Genomic DNA, 15,699 nt, shown 5'->3' on the forward strand with positions numbered 1-15,699 from the left:
TTGCTCACGTTCTGCTTGATCTGGATCAAAGAGAGGTGTTTAAGTGTGAGCTATCCCACCGTAACAACTCCAATACACAATCCATAAATCACCAGTCTCTAGATAAGCTTATGTATTCGGATCCTTGACAAACTGTTATGAATCACTGGCAACACAACGAAGTCCATATATACACTAGGGTGATGAATGGAGCAGGAAGAAGAGAACTGATAGATTGATGCATACCGCAGCGTCACTTTGCCCATTTCCCCAGATCCCTGCTTCATACCCTGCACTAAAGCTTCTTAAGAGTTGCTCAGTAAGAACCGATATTTCAAGTTCCATCACGTACACAAGAGCCCAAAGTATGACACAAATCTTAAATGTCAACGCCTCGGGAACAGGAGCAGACATTGCCAAATGGAGCATGGCAGTACACACACTATCTGCCGCACATACTTATGATAATCTTTACTTTTCAGAATAAATACTTTTCCATTTTAGTAGGAGTGTTTTTTTTTCTGGAAGAATATGATATTTAAAAAAAGGGAATTATGTTTCTTTCTAATGTTAAAAAGTACACAGCTCACCTTCAAAAGAAAGATGCACTGCATGAAATTATCTGGACTACAGATGCAAAAGATTACTCAATTAACTATTAATCAAAAATGATCTAATCAGTACTGTTAGTTTAGAAATCTTCCATTAATTTTTTAACAATGCATAAAAATCAACATAAGCGTATGGGTCGATACTAAAAAATTTATCACACTAAAAATATGTCCAGCTTTTTCAGGAATCAATAAAGATGGTTTAGGGGTGCATCAGTGCCCACAAAGTAGATGACTGGCAAGTGAGATATGCGAGAAGGTACCATCTATCTAGAGGAGTATGTTAGGGTTTTAAGAGACATATATGCTGCCATCAACCATTTCCTGGGAAGTCTGCAGTTATTTCAGAAACACAATACCAGGTCCCATTCTGCAAATGATACAACAGCATGGCTTTAAAGATACAGAGTACATGTGCTTGACTTGCAGTCTAGATCTGTCTCACCATGAAGAAAATAAGTCTTGTAAGCCAAGTAAGTACAAAATAATTCATCCATTCATCTTCTGTAAGTGCTTCATCCTGATCTGGGATCAGGCTGGAAAATAAATTCCATTTGCAAAACTTCTAACAATGTGTATCCTCTGTTGCCATATAATTAAAAAGTGTAATTAAAAGCTATTTGGTGAAATGGGAAAACATGCCTCAGTACCAAATTGTTCGACTATGCTGCAGACATTAAATTAAAAATCTATTATATATTTACAAGACAAAATCAGTTTGGTCAGTGAAAACACTGGAAGTCTTTTTTGCATACTTGTCTGATAAATAAAGTTTTCAGAAATATTTCCAGAAAGTCTCCAAGTATGGATGTAGACATAGGATTGTATTTATTGCCAAAATAAATACCTCCAGGACAATCTTCACATGAATATCACATGGTTATGTGACTGTATGTATATGTGTATGTGTGTGTGTGTGTGTGTGTGTGTGTGTGTGTGTGTTTAGGTATGTGTGTGAGTGTGTCTTTATGCAGTTGGCACACCCTCTAGCTGGCCACAGAAGGCAACGCAGGCAGCAGGTCTTGGGCCTGGGCTTGGCTAGCATGGCTATGGATTATCATTCAATCAGGCTTCGATTGGGCCCTCAGCACTGGGCACAGACACAGCCAAGGGATCGAGGGAGAGGGATATTGAGAGATTGGGGGAGAGAGAGAGAGAGAGAGAGAGAGAGAGAGAGAGAGAGAGAGAGAGAGAGAGAGTGAGAGAGAGAATCCCCAACACCCAGAGGACAGCAGCTCTAATCGTAGAAATGCTCCACATGCAGAAATGCTAAAGCGTGCCATTGCCAAATAATGCTGCATGGATTTACGCAGCAACAGAAAACCTGAAAACCTGGGGTTAAAGCATACAGTTCCTCTACTGTCATTAGAAAAAACACATCCCGTAGCGTTTTTGTGCTGACGAAGATGTCAAAATCGACTTCTCGAAATCAATGACACTATACAGAGTACTCAAAGACAAGGAAAAGAAAAAAAATCCAATGCCATGACAGTGACTTGATGTATTTGCGCTACAGTCAGCAGTTTCTGATCAGCTGGAAGTAGGAACACATTGTCATATCTTCTGAACAAATGAAAATTAAGTTAAAATGTGGGTGAAAGGATAACGCTTGCCTTCCCCTGAGATCTGGACTGATGTACATTTGTATAAAATGTGAGAAAAAAAAAGAGGTCTCGAATTTTAATTAACATTCAATGAGTCCCATTCCTTCTACTAAAGAGTCTATGGACTGTGGTAGAAAATTGAGTCTTTCATCTTGATAAAAAGCTAATCAGACTCATTACACTGAAGTGTTATCTCTCAGTGTAATAATAGAGCTAATTGGTGATTGCCACATGGCATTAATGGATTGGACATTATTCAACGGATGTACTAATAAAACAGAAACTTTTATGAGGAAGAAAACACTGCAAGTCTCAAGCTCTAATCAGGTTCTTTCCTGCGCAGTTAGATAAGGACAGTGAAGATGGAGGAATGTTTCACCTGTGCTACTTCCCAACAAACCCTAGAAAGCAAGGCGGAGAGAAAGTTCTGGGTAATCTCATAAATATAAACAGTTAATGAAGTTGTGTCCGCAGAGCCCCCAAAGCAGAAACTCTCGCGCCAAGAAGTATCTCAACTCACCTCACTCTACGAGAGATGGGACTTGTCTTAAAACCCTGACTTTGAAGTTGCAAAGACTAGGAACAAGACCAAAAATGGAAAGAAATCAAAGGCATCCCGATCCTTTTAAAAGTGAGACCTCATCATCTCAGCCATCATTAAAACTCAAAATGTGAAATACTACTTCAACTTGGTGCGTGAGACTTTATTAAACCATCTTAGGCTAATTCTCCGGCAAGCAGCAGCAGCACGTCCATTGCTTCATTAATGCTGCATCGCTAACCAGTCGAGACTCTCCCACTCCCTCTTCCAGATGGCAGAGGCTAAAACTGGTGAGGCTTCATGTAAGACCTCCTATTGAGCCCCAAAGTCTCATTAAAGTACAATCAGGGCACTTAAAAAGTTCAACTGAATAAAAGCTGACAGGTCCTCCGATCTTTTATTTCTGGAAGTTAAACACAACAGAAGCTGACCAGGAGTACTATGCCTTATCAATAAAACATGTTCAATATCAAAACATTGCAGATCAAAGCCTTCTACTAGATGCATAATGGGCATTTGAAAATGTATTCAGTACAAGTAAATCAACAAAGCTGTGAAAAATATGCTATGCATTACCTTTTTTCTGGCAACCTGAAGAATGCATTCCTAAAATGCAGACTACGCACAGCAGCTTCGCAACAATCCAATACAGTCAGAGATCAAGGTTTAGAGCATAGAGATTTATTGGCACATGAGTGAAGACAAGGGTGGGCAGAGCATAAACTTGTACAATGCTGTTAAATCCTCAGTCAGAAATTACGTGGCAAGCTGGCTTTTATGATTTAACTCGTATAATGCATTTTCCTCCATTTTATTTTTCACCTGTAGTCCACCTATTATATTTGTGTGACTTTATGTATTAATAATAGTGAAATTTATATTTACGTGACCATTCTACACATTTTTCTTTATCTCTTAGAATCAAAAAGGCTTCAAGACCTAAACCGATAAATAAACTCACATGATTCGCTACCTCTTATTATTCCTCGTTCAGGAAAGAGTATGGGCTGAAGTATTTCAGCAGGAAGGGGTGAGCTTAAAAGCTGCAGGCTAAATAGGTAGATGGATATATCTCCATTTTTGTCATTTGAAAATGTCAGCTGCCTTGAACAACAATTTTACAAAAAAAAAAAAAAAAAAAAAAAAAAAGAAATCTCTTGAAATGGCCCAGAACTGCTTGGGAGAACATTTTTTACATGAACTTACCCTGAAAGTAAACACTGTTTGCCTCCAAATACAACGTGCTTATAAAAACGATTATAATGATTACAATGATTATAAAAACATAAAGAGTATATGAACTTGTAAACCACACAGGCTTTTAAATGACACATCCAGCAGGAGATATAGCAGGTACATTTAACAAGTTCTCTGTGAGAATACTCAGCACTAGTGCTGGACAGGCCATGACACAGTTTCGACAGCTTCTGGTTAGGGCTTTAAAGCAGTCCAACAAGCTTACGAGTTATAGCATGACCTTACAATTTAACAGGCACACATGGGGGAGATTCGTTGCCACTAGAGGAGAAAAACTGCTTAAAGGAGGCACTTATGAGGAGATAAAACCTAAAAACCAGGCAGTTAATTTTGAGAAGAAAAGCAAAGATCAACACATACATAATGAAAACGGTTTCTAATGCAGCCTCTTGTCCCTGTGCGCCGAACATCGGCACAGCTACAAAGCTTTTAATCCTGCCGGTGAGAACAGAAGGATTAGCCACAGAGCAGAGCAATGCAGAACCAGCAAAAAAGAGAGCCTGTAGACACCGCACACCTGACCTACCCTGCCCACACACACACACAACCTGACATATATTGTATTAATTAAAATTCCATCTAAATCTAATCTCTCATTGTAATCTTCCCATTTCCTGTATTCTGCTGTCCACTTTTGAAATAATCCAATTAAAGTAAAAACTCTGGGAACTGATAACTCTGCTCCTGATGGAGAGGCTTACACTTCTGTGCAGTAACTCAGCGGACGACGACATGTTTCGGAAGGCCATTGGGGAAAAACAATATTTATGTTTACCATCTTTTCCCACAGATGGTGATGTTCCATTACTGGAGTAACTCTTACCGTGTAGTTGTGGCAGCTATTGTGTGGTAATGAAAATGTTATTGATTACTGCCGTTCCCCTGCTACATGAAGACCCCCGGACAATGTCAAAACAGTTCCCCAGCCCAGCTGTAGCTAATCCCATGGCTGTTAGTTGGTTTTAGCCTCCAGGCTACAGACAGACCAGGCCCCTGTTTCAGTCAATAAGGGCAGAAAAATTAAATTATTCTATTTTTTTCTCCCACAATGGGGAAAAAAAAAGCTGCCAGAGGTTGACACTGAATTCAATGCTATCTCAGTTGCAGAGCTATTGTAAGACAATGTGTGGGGAGTGGGTTTTGAAACTGTTTGACGATGGAGCAGCCCTTCATTCCTGGTGCACAAAATGTACTTTCTGTAGCCTGTATTAATAATTGAGGGCTTCCAAATCAAACAACAAAGGGTGACAAGTCGGCTGCTCTCTGTGAGACGACAGTGGAACAACAACTGTTGGCTTTCTGTGTCTATTTCATCAAAATGAGTAAAATTCTCTTTGATACAGAACAACAGAAATGAAAATCAATTGAAGAATTAATGTGACCGTAAATAACTGCATTGTAAGTTTGTAATCAGCATATTGACTGTCGGTGGCTCTTTGCTGGGTGTTATTGAGCTGCTGGGTGCTATTCAGCTCCCACAGCGTACCCAGGTCCATATGAGGGGGTCCTGAGCAGTCTCTTCATTTCTTTTTTGTTGTCCTGGAAATTCACTAACAAAAGGAACAGGCAGTAATTAGCTTACGGTTTTTTCAAGTGGGCTTGAAAAGATGCTGCAGGATATTTTCATTTTCTAAACTGTCTTGCTGATTTAGCAGCGGTTTGGTTTGATAACAGAAATAAAAACACAAGAAAGAGTCGCTGTCCCCATGTATCTCTATTTTTTGAGGATTTTTAGTTTACTACATAATTTGAACAGAGCATCTGTTGCGTGAAAATTCCATGAAGAATGGACCAATAAAAATGTTCCAAACTTCTTCCATTGAAAGTTAAGGAGATTTTTTCATTCTCCTGTAAATGTACTATTTTGGAGATGCATGTTTTTCATTGGGCTCTGGTTTCCTCCCACAGTCCAAAAACACACGTTGGTAGGTGGATTGGTGACTCAAAAGTGTCCGTAGGTATGAGTGTGTGAGTGAATGTGGGTGTGTGTCTGTGTTGCCCTGTGAAGGACTGGCGCCCCCTTCAGGGTGTATTCCTGCCTTGCACCCAATGATTCCAGGTAGGCTCTGGACCCACCGCGACCCTGAATTGGATAAGCGGTTACAGATAATGAATGAATGAATGAATGTTTTTCATTGGATAGCGATGATATAAAAACCCATCTGATATAAAAGTAAAAATTATGCACATAAAAAATGAAAGCACTGTTTCCAAAAAATACTGAAGTATAAACATAATTATTTTTAACAGTACACTATTCACTGAAGGCTAACAAATTTCAGTAATAATATATGTTGTTTGGCTTAATTTAACAGTTGGGGACTTACAGACTCTCCAAGGTGAACGACACAGGGAGACTTACTTATGCCTTCAAGAGACCAAAATTTATTATGTAGCATTCGGAACAGCTCCATTCTTATTTGCCAGCAGCCGGGATGGCGTTTAGCTCTTTTGTTACTTCACATATTTATGAGGCATAGCAGACCTGCCTCTTGCTTCAAAGATCAGTGGCTTAACTCACCACTATAAACAGAGAGGCTGAAATAAATACGTGATTTGAATGGCCTATTGTGTGCCTGGGTGAGCGTTTATTTTTCTTGGCATAACTGGAAGCATAATAAAAAGAAATGGGATGAAAGTTAAAATTCCCCTTTTAGAAAGTAATGGATAAAATTCACCAAAATTACTAGAGCCAAGGGCATCTTACTTGTAAAATTGAAATGTTAAAATAATCTTGCCTGTATTATCTTTCTGAAGCATTCATTCTAGATTAGTGGTCACCAATTCCTCTGATTTGGTGTTAACTCTAATGTAAATGTTAAAGCAAGGCCTTCAGTTCTATCGGACATTGGTAGTATGTTAATTCTGGGTTAATGCTGATTCACATAAATTTATGTCGTCCCCTCTTTATTAAACGTAACACTCCATGTTTTGTTTCTGTGTTGCAGTGTAATATACCTTCTTTCAGTACAAAGCCAGTTAACAGAGCTGCCACTGTTTTCCATTTCTAACAACTCACTGAAATCCACTGCATTGGCTGCGACTCATATTCACAGTCAGTAACATATCTAGGACTTCCAGAAGGCCTACGGTCATTTTTCCCACCCATTGAAAATCCATATGTGACTGGTTAGTTCCGCGGTCAGTTCCTGAATACGCTGCTAGTTAATCCACCTTATAAATTCAATTTAATCACTTTTCATGAGTAGTTTAACAACTTAAAGAAATAAGCAAATTACTACCATAATACTACAATAGTGCTACAAGTTTTGTAAGTTGGAGTTGATTCAAGCTGAAGGTAATGTCTGCATGAACAAAAATAAACACCATTGCAGTAGATTCTTGAAATGCTACTAGAGTTTGATAAGAACAGCGGTGCATGTCGTATCAGAACAAGAAAATTCATCATATCTCAGACAAAGAGAACACAACATGTTACTGCAACAAACAATAAGCATGGCCAGGTCCCGTGTGCATTTCTTCAGCACATACTGTATGCAGAAGGTGTGTGACACTGCAATCATCACAGGTTAGTGCCACAAGGGGGAAAAAAACAGCCCAGCAATTCTGTGCGCATACTAAATAGATATCTATCAGAAAGTCAGGCCTGTCCCTCGGTTAATAATGTTGAGTAGCCGTGGATGTATCAAATCCCATTATCCGTTATGCTACGTGTGTTGATTCTTATCCCCTCCCTGGAGCTTAGAGAAATTGTCATTTACTCCATCACCTTGACATAGTGCTGGGTGAGGTCCTTTCACTCTGAGATTTTAGCGTGTTGTCAAACAACTGCTGAACCGTGTCCTCAGAGGTCTTGGCTGACTGATAGGATCCACTCACTCATGATTAAAGTGAATTAGGGGGAAAAAACGAGTCTGGCCTCTAAGTGACCAAGAGTCCACCAGAACAGTTTTACAGTCTGGCTAGTTCAGGTAGAGGTGAAAAAAAATCCATAAAATATTCTCACATCAACATGAAAAAATATGAAGCTGAATTCAAAAACCTGGCCCTGAGCACCAGAAAATGTCAACACGATTTAGTACTTTGTTATCATGTGCATGATAGGAATGAGGGCAATGTGTTCTCAAAGAAATCAACTCTGGGATGTCTCGCTCTCAAATGGTATGATTCATTAATTCTATTCATTCCTGTGTTGTATTAATCGAGATATTTTGAGGACGGTGGAACATGAGTAGGGACAATAATGAAAGGAACAAATTACACCTGAAGTAAGCAGTTGGACAAATGCCTCCAAGATGGCTGAGCATTTGATGAATGCCTCCAGAGGGAGAGGAGTGGAGAGCTATAGGCTTGAGCAGACATTGCTCATGCAGGCATACCTGACAAATGCTTTTATTGTGACCCATAACTGCTAGCAAAAAGGGTGGGAATTATGCTGTGTTGATTTAAGGGGAAATTAATTAGTCAAAATGGGTAAAGACACTTACGGACACACAGGTCTCCACTTTCAAAGTAGCCTGGGCAACACTGGGAGCGGCGGCGGTACATAGTGCGAACCCCTCGCCGGTACGCCGTCTTGTAGCTGATTCTGGAACAGACAAGTGTAGGTGAGAGTGAGTAAGAAGTAAGAAGCTGGCTGGTAAACTGCAGCGAATATGGCTGCTGGTTAGCATTAGCCTTGAACCACTTTCTAAAGAACACCGGAGAGACAAATAAACATAATTGAAGTGAATTAAAGAAAAGTTCCAGCGGAGGGTGAAGGACGTCTCCCTTTGACGGGGAATATGGCAGGGCAGTGACTCATTGTGTGCAGCGCTTTTATCTGGGAACGTCAACGATAAAGTCTTTAATGTGGCTATTAAAACTGATGCAGTGTCTGATGACAGTCAAAGGGCCATTTCCATCTCGGCTCCGACCACTGCAATCACTGTCAGTTACATTAGCACAGTGCTATTAGACAGAGGCTCACTCAGCACCCTTTCTGACGTGCAGCTATTAACACTTCGAGCTGGAACGGCTGGGGACGTGGGGGCTGCTGGGAGCTGTTGGGCTGTGCAGGATTAATGGTAGGGTCAGTGGGTCAAATAGCGAGGGGCAGCTGAGGATCAGGTCTTACCTGTGTCTAGTGCATTTGAACCAGTTCAGGATGTCCGTGCACCTGGTGTAGTAGATCTGGTCAAACGGATGAGCATACGACTCCTGCACAGTCACTGCATAGCTGCAAAAAAAGAGCATGGAGAAAGTAATTTTGCTTTCAAAAGATTTCTGCAAAACTAGCACAGATAGAAGAGGAACCAATCAATGTTCTGAAACAGTATAATTTATACTTTCTATAAAATATGTGCAAAATTCTTTCAGAGTGCTGGTCCTCTGTATTAAAACAATACCTAATAAACCTGATAAAGCTCATTCTGACTTGAGTGTTTTATTCTGTATGGATTTCTACCTTCCTCCAAAAGGTACATAGTGCAGTTTTATAGTGCTGTGACCTGCAATAGGGAGAATAGAGCCTGACCTTGCTACTTCAGGCTCTATTCTCCCTATTGCAGGTCAGTGAAGCTTTTCACTTTTCAGGCTGCAGAGTAAAAACACTATCTAGTATTCTTTTAATTGTTATTTTTAGAAATGCATAGTGATATTGGCAGATATTTGCATTTTTAAAAATCTCAACCTCTGATGGATGGTATTTCAAACAACAAGTAAGTCATTTATATTTTTATGTTCCTGAAGAGCACAACACAAGAGCACAAGAGTCAACACCGGGATTTTATGCTAAGATATCCACAATGAATGATTTCTAATGCATTTATTTTATGCTAATCTACAGCGCCCTCCATAATTATTGGCACCCCTAGTTAAAATTTGTTAAACGCCTTAAAATAAATTTATTTTTTATTGAAGAAGCATAATCTCACTCTGAAAAATTAAAAAAAAGCAACCTTAAGCTCAAGTGAAAAAGAAAAAAAATAAATAAAGAAAAAATCCTGGCTAAGAAATATTATTTCCCATAAAATTACCTGTTCCACATTTATTGGCACCCTTAACATTTTCTTGGAAAAAAATGTATTTATGTCATTTCTACTGTAGTGTATAAAGTGGATCAAAGTATCTAGCAACCTTTAATTAGTAATTCATCACTTCCTGTTTCCTTGGGGTATAAATATGGCGCTACACAGAGGCCTATTTCTCTTACTCACTCTTAAACATGGGAAAGACAAGAGAACACACTATTCAAGTAAGGCAGATGTGTGTCAGCCTTCATAAATCAGGCAATGGCTACAAGAAAATAGCCACTCACCTGCAGATGCCCTTATCTACAGTCAGAGCAATCATCAAAAAAGTTCAAAACATCTGGAACTGTGACAAACAAGCCTGGAAGCGGACGCAAGTGTATCTAGCCATCACGTACAGTGAGAAGGATGGTAAGAGAAGTACAAAGTTCTCCAAAGCTCACTGTAAGGGAATTGAATCAAATGGAAGCATCTTGGGGTTACAAGGTCTCCCAAAAAACCATCAGGCGCTATCTACATGCCAACAAGCTGTTTGGGAGGCATGCACGGAGAAAGCCTTTTCTGAGTTATACTCATAAGCGTAAACGAGTGGAGTTTGCCAAGCGGTACTGGGATTTTAAATGGGACCATGTGCTTTAGTCAGATGAGACCAAGATAGAGCTTTTTGGCAACAAACACTCTAAGTGGGTCTGGCATAACGCAGAAAAACACCTTATGTTAAGTATGGGGGAGGATCAGCCTGTTTCTCCTCCAAAGGACCTGGGAACCTTGTAAGGATACATGGGATCATGAACTCTTTGAAATATCAGGACAATTTGAATCAGAATCTGGTGGCCTCTGCCCGAGAGCTGAAGATGGGTCGTCACTGGGTCTTTCAACAAGACAATGACCCTAAACACGTGATCAAATCTACTCAAAAATGGTTCAAAAGGCACAAAATTAAGCTCTACTCATGGCCATCTCAGTCCCCAGATCTCAACCCTATAGAAAACCTGTGGGGTGAGCTGAAGAGGAGAAGACCCAGGACGATTTAGAGAGGTTGTGCAAAGAGGAATGGTCAAAGATCCCTCTTTCTGTATTCTCCCATCTTGTGAAAAGTTATAGAAGATTAAGTGCTGTCTTGGAAGGAGGTTTTACAAAGTACAAACACCAGGGGTGCCAATAATTGTGGCACACATAATTTCATTCAAAACATTTTTCTTAATGTGTGATTTTTTTCCCACCAAATAAAGGCACTTGAATTAAAACTTAGATTTTTCTATTTTTTGCATTGTTGTCCTATATTATATATAGCACTTACACCCATCATTATGAAGTGTTTTGAGCAACTGGTCCTGGCTCAACAAAAGGACTGTCTCCCACCGACACTGGACTCACATCAGTTCGCATACCACAACAATAGAAGCACAGAGAATACCGTTTCCATTGCGCTACATACTGTGCTCTCACATCTGGATAATAACAACACATACACAAGAATGTTGTTTGTTGATTTTAGCTCACTGTTTAACATGATAATCCCAGCCAAATTAGTCATTAAACTTGGAGATCTGGGCATTGACTCCTCTCTCTGTCATTGGATTAAAAGCTTTTTGACCAACAGGCCTCAGCATGTTAGGTCAGGCCATACCCACTCCTCCACCATCACATTTAACACTAGCGTGCCCCAGGGCTGTGTGCCAAGCCCATTTCTCTACTCCCTCTTCACTCATGACTGCAAGACTGTTCATGAGTCAAACTCCATGATCAAGTTTGCTGATGTCACCACAGTGATTGGCCTCATCAGCAACAATGATGAGACAGCCTACAGAGAGGAATAGAACATCTGGTCACATCGTGTGCTGACAATAACCTGCTTCTTAACACCAACAAAACAAAGAAACTTATAGACTTCAGGAGGGAGAAAGGTGGCATGCACGACCCCATCTATATCAGCGGGATGGCTGTTGAACGTGTCGCCAGCTATTCTTGGGAATACACATATCGGAGGATCTGTCCTGGACCACCAATACTTCCAGCCTGGTCAAGAAGGCTCACCAGCACCTCTTTTTTCTGAGGATGCTAAAGAAACAACATTTGTCTCCAGTGATTGAGAGTGCCCTGTCCAGCTGTATCACAGTCTGGTTTGGGAACTGCACTGTTCCAGACTGCAAGTCACTACAGCGAGTGGTGAATACGGTCCAGAAAATTACAGGGACCCCACATCCATCAGTTGAGGACATCCAGAAGAAACGCTGTCTGCATCAAGCCCGCAGCATTCTTAAAGACTCCTCACACCCTGCTCATAGTTTGTTTGTCCCCTTGCCTTCTGGCAGGCGCTTCAGGATCCTCTGGACCAGGACAAGTAGATTGAGGAACAGCTTCTTCCCCAGAGCTGTCTCCTTACTGAACTCTGTCCACTGTTAACACACACTCATCCGTATTCTGGTCATCGACTGCACTACATTCTCTGTATATTATTTTTACATTGTACATAATTGTATACAGTGATCCCTCACTTATTGTGGGTGTTACATTCCAGGACCACCCACGGAAAGTGAAAATCCGCGAAGTAGGGACGCTATATTTATTTTAATACTTATACATTATTTTAGTAGTTGTACACTATTAAGTACACTATTTTAAGAGCAGAGAGATGCAGCTGAGCGCGAACGACTGGGATACAGAGCAGCATTCTCTGGTTGGTCGCTTTTCATCAGTCAACCAATCATGTGTTGTTTACAATCTCACGTCGGCAAGCAGCACTTCAAGCGACCGTATATTAATTATACATTAATTATATACATTAATTACATTACATTAATATTTATTGAAAACCCGCGAAACAGCAAACCGCAAAGTAGCGAGGGACCACTGTATTATATTTAATTGGTTAGACATATTCTGCATATTCACTTAATAAAAACATATTCAACCTGTATATATATGTTATCTGTAAATCATATTTATTGTATTTTCTACTCCATCTGTACATCCTGTTTATATTTTCTCTCCAAACGAAATTTATTATGTTATAATATATAAATATATTCACATGTATATTTGTCCATACCTCTGCCTATATTTTCTATATATGTACATTCTGCACTTACTGCTAACTGCACTCTGGTTAGATGCTAAACTACATTTCGTTGCCTTGTGCTTGTACATGTGTAATGACAATAAAGTTGAATCTATCTAATCTATCTGAATATCTAATCTATATTATTTAAAAACAAAAAAAAAAAGAATTCATTGGAAGCCAAAGAACACTTCTTAACCAGGGGTGCCAATAATTATGGAGGGCACTGTAAGTGGACCTTGGAATCTCAGTTTCTTCATTTTTATAAATATATAATAAATATATACATAAATATATACATGAAAATCACCTTTATTGTCAACCACACAGGAACACTGCGTTCACACAGTGCATCTCCCAGCGCTATTTTCCACATTCCATAATTATGTTTGCTATTATTTCTTCCAAAACCTTCAGGTGAAATAATGACCACTTTCACATTTTGATTCAAAACACAACTTCAAATCTATAACAAACGTTCATCTTTAGTAATCATATTAATGCTTTTTTTTTTTTTGCAGCCAAGAAGGTGACACTATAACCCCCAAATATCCTCCTTCTGTAAGGCAATGTGTAAACTCATACATCCCAGCAGCATTTTGTCCGCCCCTAGATGGAGGAAATCATTCCTGCTTATTTTTCATTACTGACACCCTCCTGCACAACTCATAATTATTCCGGCAATATGCTTGCGAAGATTGATTAGGACGAGAGTGCACTGATCAATTTAAGGCCTGTTTAATTTTTAGCAACTTATCTTTACTCTCTCTCTCTCTCTCTCTCTCTCTCTCTCTCTCTCTCTCTCTCTCTCTCTCTCTCTCTCTCTCTCTCTCTCTCTCTCTCTCTCTCTCTCTCTCTCTCTCACACACACACCCACACATATATATATAAGATCTTTCTCTTTGTCATCTCCTCTCTCTCGCCAGGGATGGCTCAACTTAAGAAGATCAATAATGTCCTCAGCATTTACTGATTGTAACTGATCTCTATAGGCTGGCAAGTGTCCCCAAATCAACACTCCCCTAACGCTGTCCTTCACATCCTGTCAACTGTCTCAAAATGTCAATACATGCAGGAGCCAAAGGAAATCTAAAACTCTCAGAAACCGTGGGGTGGTTGCCAACTCCAGAATACGTTCTAAATATGCAAGCTGTGTCAGTAATGCGATATCGAAACCTATTCTATTCAGGTGCACCATAATAAAAGAGGTCCTGATAAAAGTTGTGCACTTCAAGATGAAGCCTTTTAAATATGAAAACATTTTATCCCTCCATAATGGTGATTCAGATTCAGAGAAGGTTCTTTTATAGTCGGAGGGCCCGATGAACAGTGCTGGCCCTGATGGCAATAATACTCAAATTTTTCTAATCTCAGCATGGTTCAGTATGTCAGAGAACTGCAGGTTCCAATATCTTTGCTAGCTGAGGGAGCACAAGTAAAAAAAAAAAAGCAGCTGTAAAAAATTCCTCTCCAGGATCTTATTCCAACCACCAGGCTTCTTTAAGCATCTCAGACCAGCCTTAGAGGTGTCAGAGCAGCTGAAACAAAATTGTGGGAGGTGGCAGTACAAAAAGGAGGTGGCTTACACAGTGTGCCTCAGAGGAAGCACATGCTTGTCCTCACCCTCCCAATGTTGGTAACATCCTGTGTCATGGGAATTCAGATAAAAGCATGGAATAGAAGACAACAGCTTTCCTTCACCTCCACAGCACAGGTAAAATTCGACCATCTCTCCACCAGCCTGCTGCTGAAACTCTTATCCATGCATTCGTCTCAAGCTGCCATGATTATTGCAACACTTTTTCTGGCAGACATTAAGTCCTCATTACTACAAAAACTGCAAACGGTTCCAAATGCTCGTCTCCTTACTCACATCACCACATTACACCTGTTCTCAAAAACCTTCTTGGGCTCCCAGTAAAATACTGCATTCAATATAAAATTATTCTGCTCTCACAGAAAGCACTCAATAATCTTGCTCATTTTTACCTTCTTCAACCCTAAAAAAGCAGAGAGTAGCAAAGATAGAGGCTTTATTTGAATTTGTAATATTACAGTAAATGTTACTGTATAGTGGTTGCATTTTAAGCACATTAAATAAATAAAGAGTGGTCTATGTATTTTTCACAGCACTGAACTTTTAAATTAAAGGTCTTGAGTACATATTAATGTCAGGTACAAAAGGACAATTGCTTTAAACTTATAGGTTGCATTACTGATGAACACTTAATAATCCCCAAACTGGAAATTTGAAAAACTATTTTAAATAGAGTAATGGATGTATTTAAAACTCCAGAAGAATTTCCATACATTCCTTCAGGGCTTTGATGCAACAACAAAACAAGACAGGGGCTGTGTACACAGAACTCAGAACAGCACACAATACGTGTAAACAAGAATGCAAAATGAGAGCACAGTAGCAAAGATGACAGTCTGTAATTACATCTTAGTGTATTAATAATGCGCTCTATTGCAATTGATGCCACAATAAACGATAAATACAGCACAATACATGCAGTAAATAATCCGTAAACTAAAATAAAAGTACAAATAAAAAGTGCAATGATATATAGGCCTGGACTGATGGAAAATATATGTAAGGTAAAGCATACTGCATGTGAAAAATTAACATAGAAGCATAATAATAAGGTACAATTCATTCATTCATTCATTA

General features: G+C 39.5%; 1 protein-coding gene across 3 annotated transcripts in view; it reads right to left on the reverse strand.

Annotated features, from left to right (window-relative positions):
- Positions 1 to 15,699, reverse strand: part of megf11 (multiple EGF-like-domains 11) — a 147,742-nt gene that overhangs the window by 91,184 nt on the left and 40,859 nt on the right. For all 3 annotated transcript variants that reach the window (XM_066684558.1, XM_066684559.1, XM_066684557.1), the window contains 2 exons: positions 9,070 to 9,171; positions 8,441 to 8,541 (listed from right to left, as the gene is read on the reverse strand). In XM_066684558.1, coding sequence (XP_066540655.1) covers positions 8,441 to 8,541; positions 9,070 to 9,171 — 203 coding nt within the window. The remainder of the gene's footprint in view (positions 1 to 8,440; positions 8,542 to 9,069; positions 9,172 to 15,699) is intronic.

This window comes from Hoplias malabaricus, chromosome 11 (genome assembly GCF_029633855.1).
Source record: "Hoplias malabaricus isolate fHopMal1 chromosome 11, fHopMal1.hap1, whole genome shotgun sequence".
NCBI lineage: Eukaryota > Metazoa > Chordata > Actinopteri > Characiformes > Erythrinidae > Hoplias > Hoplias malabaricus.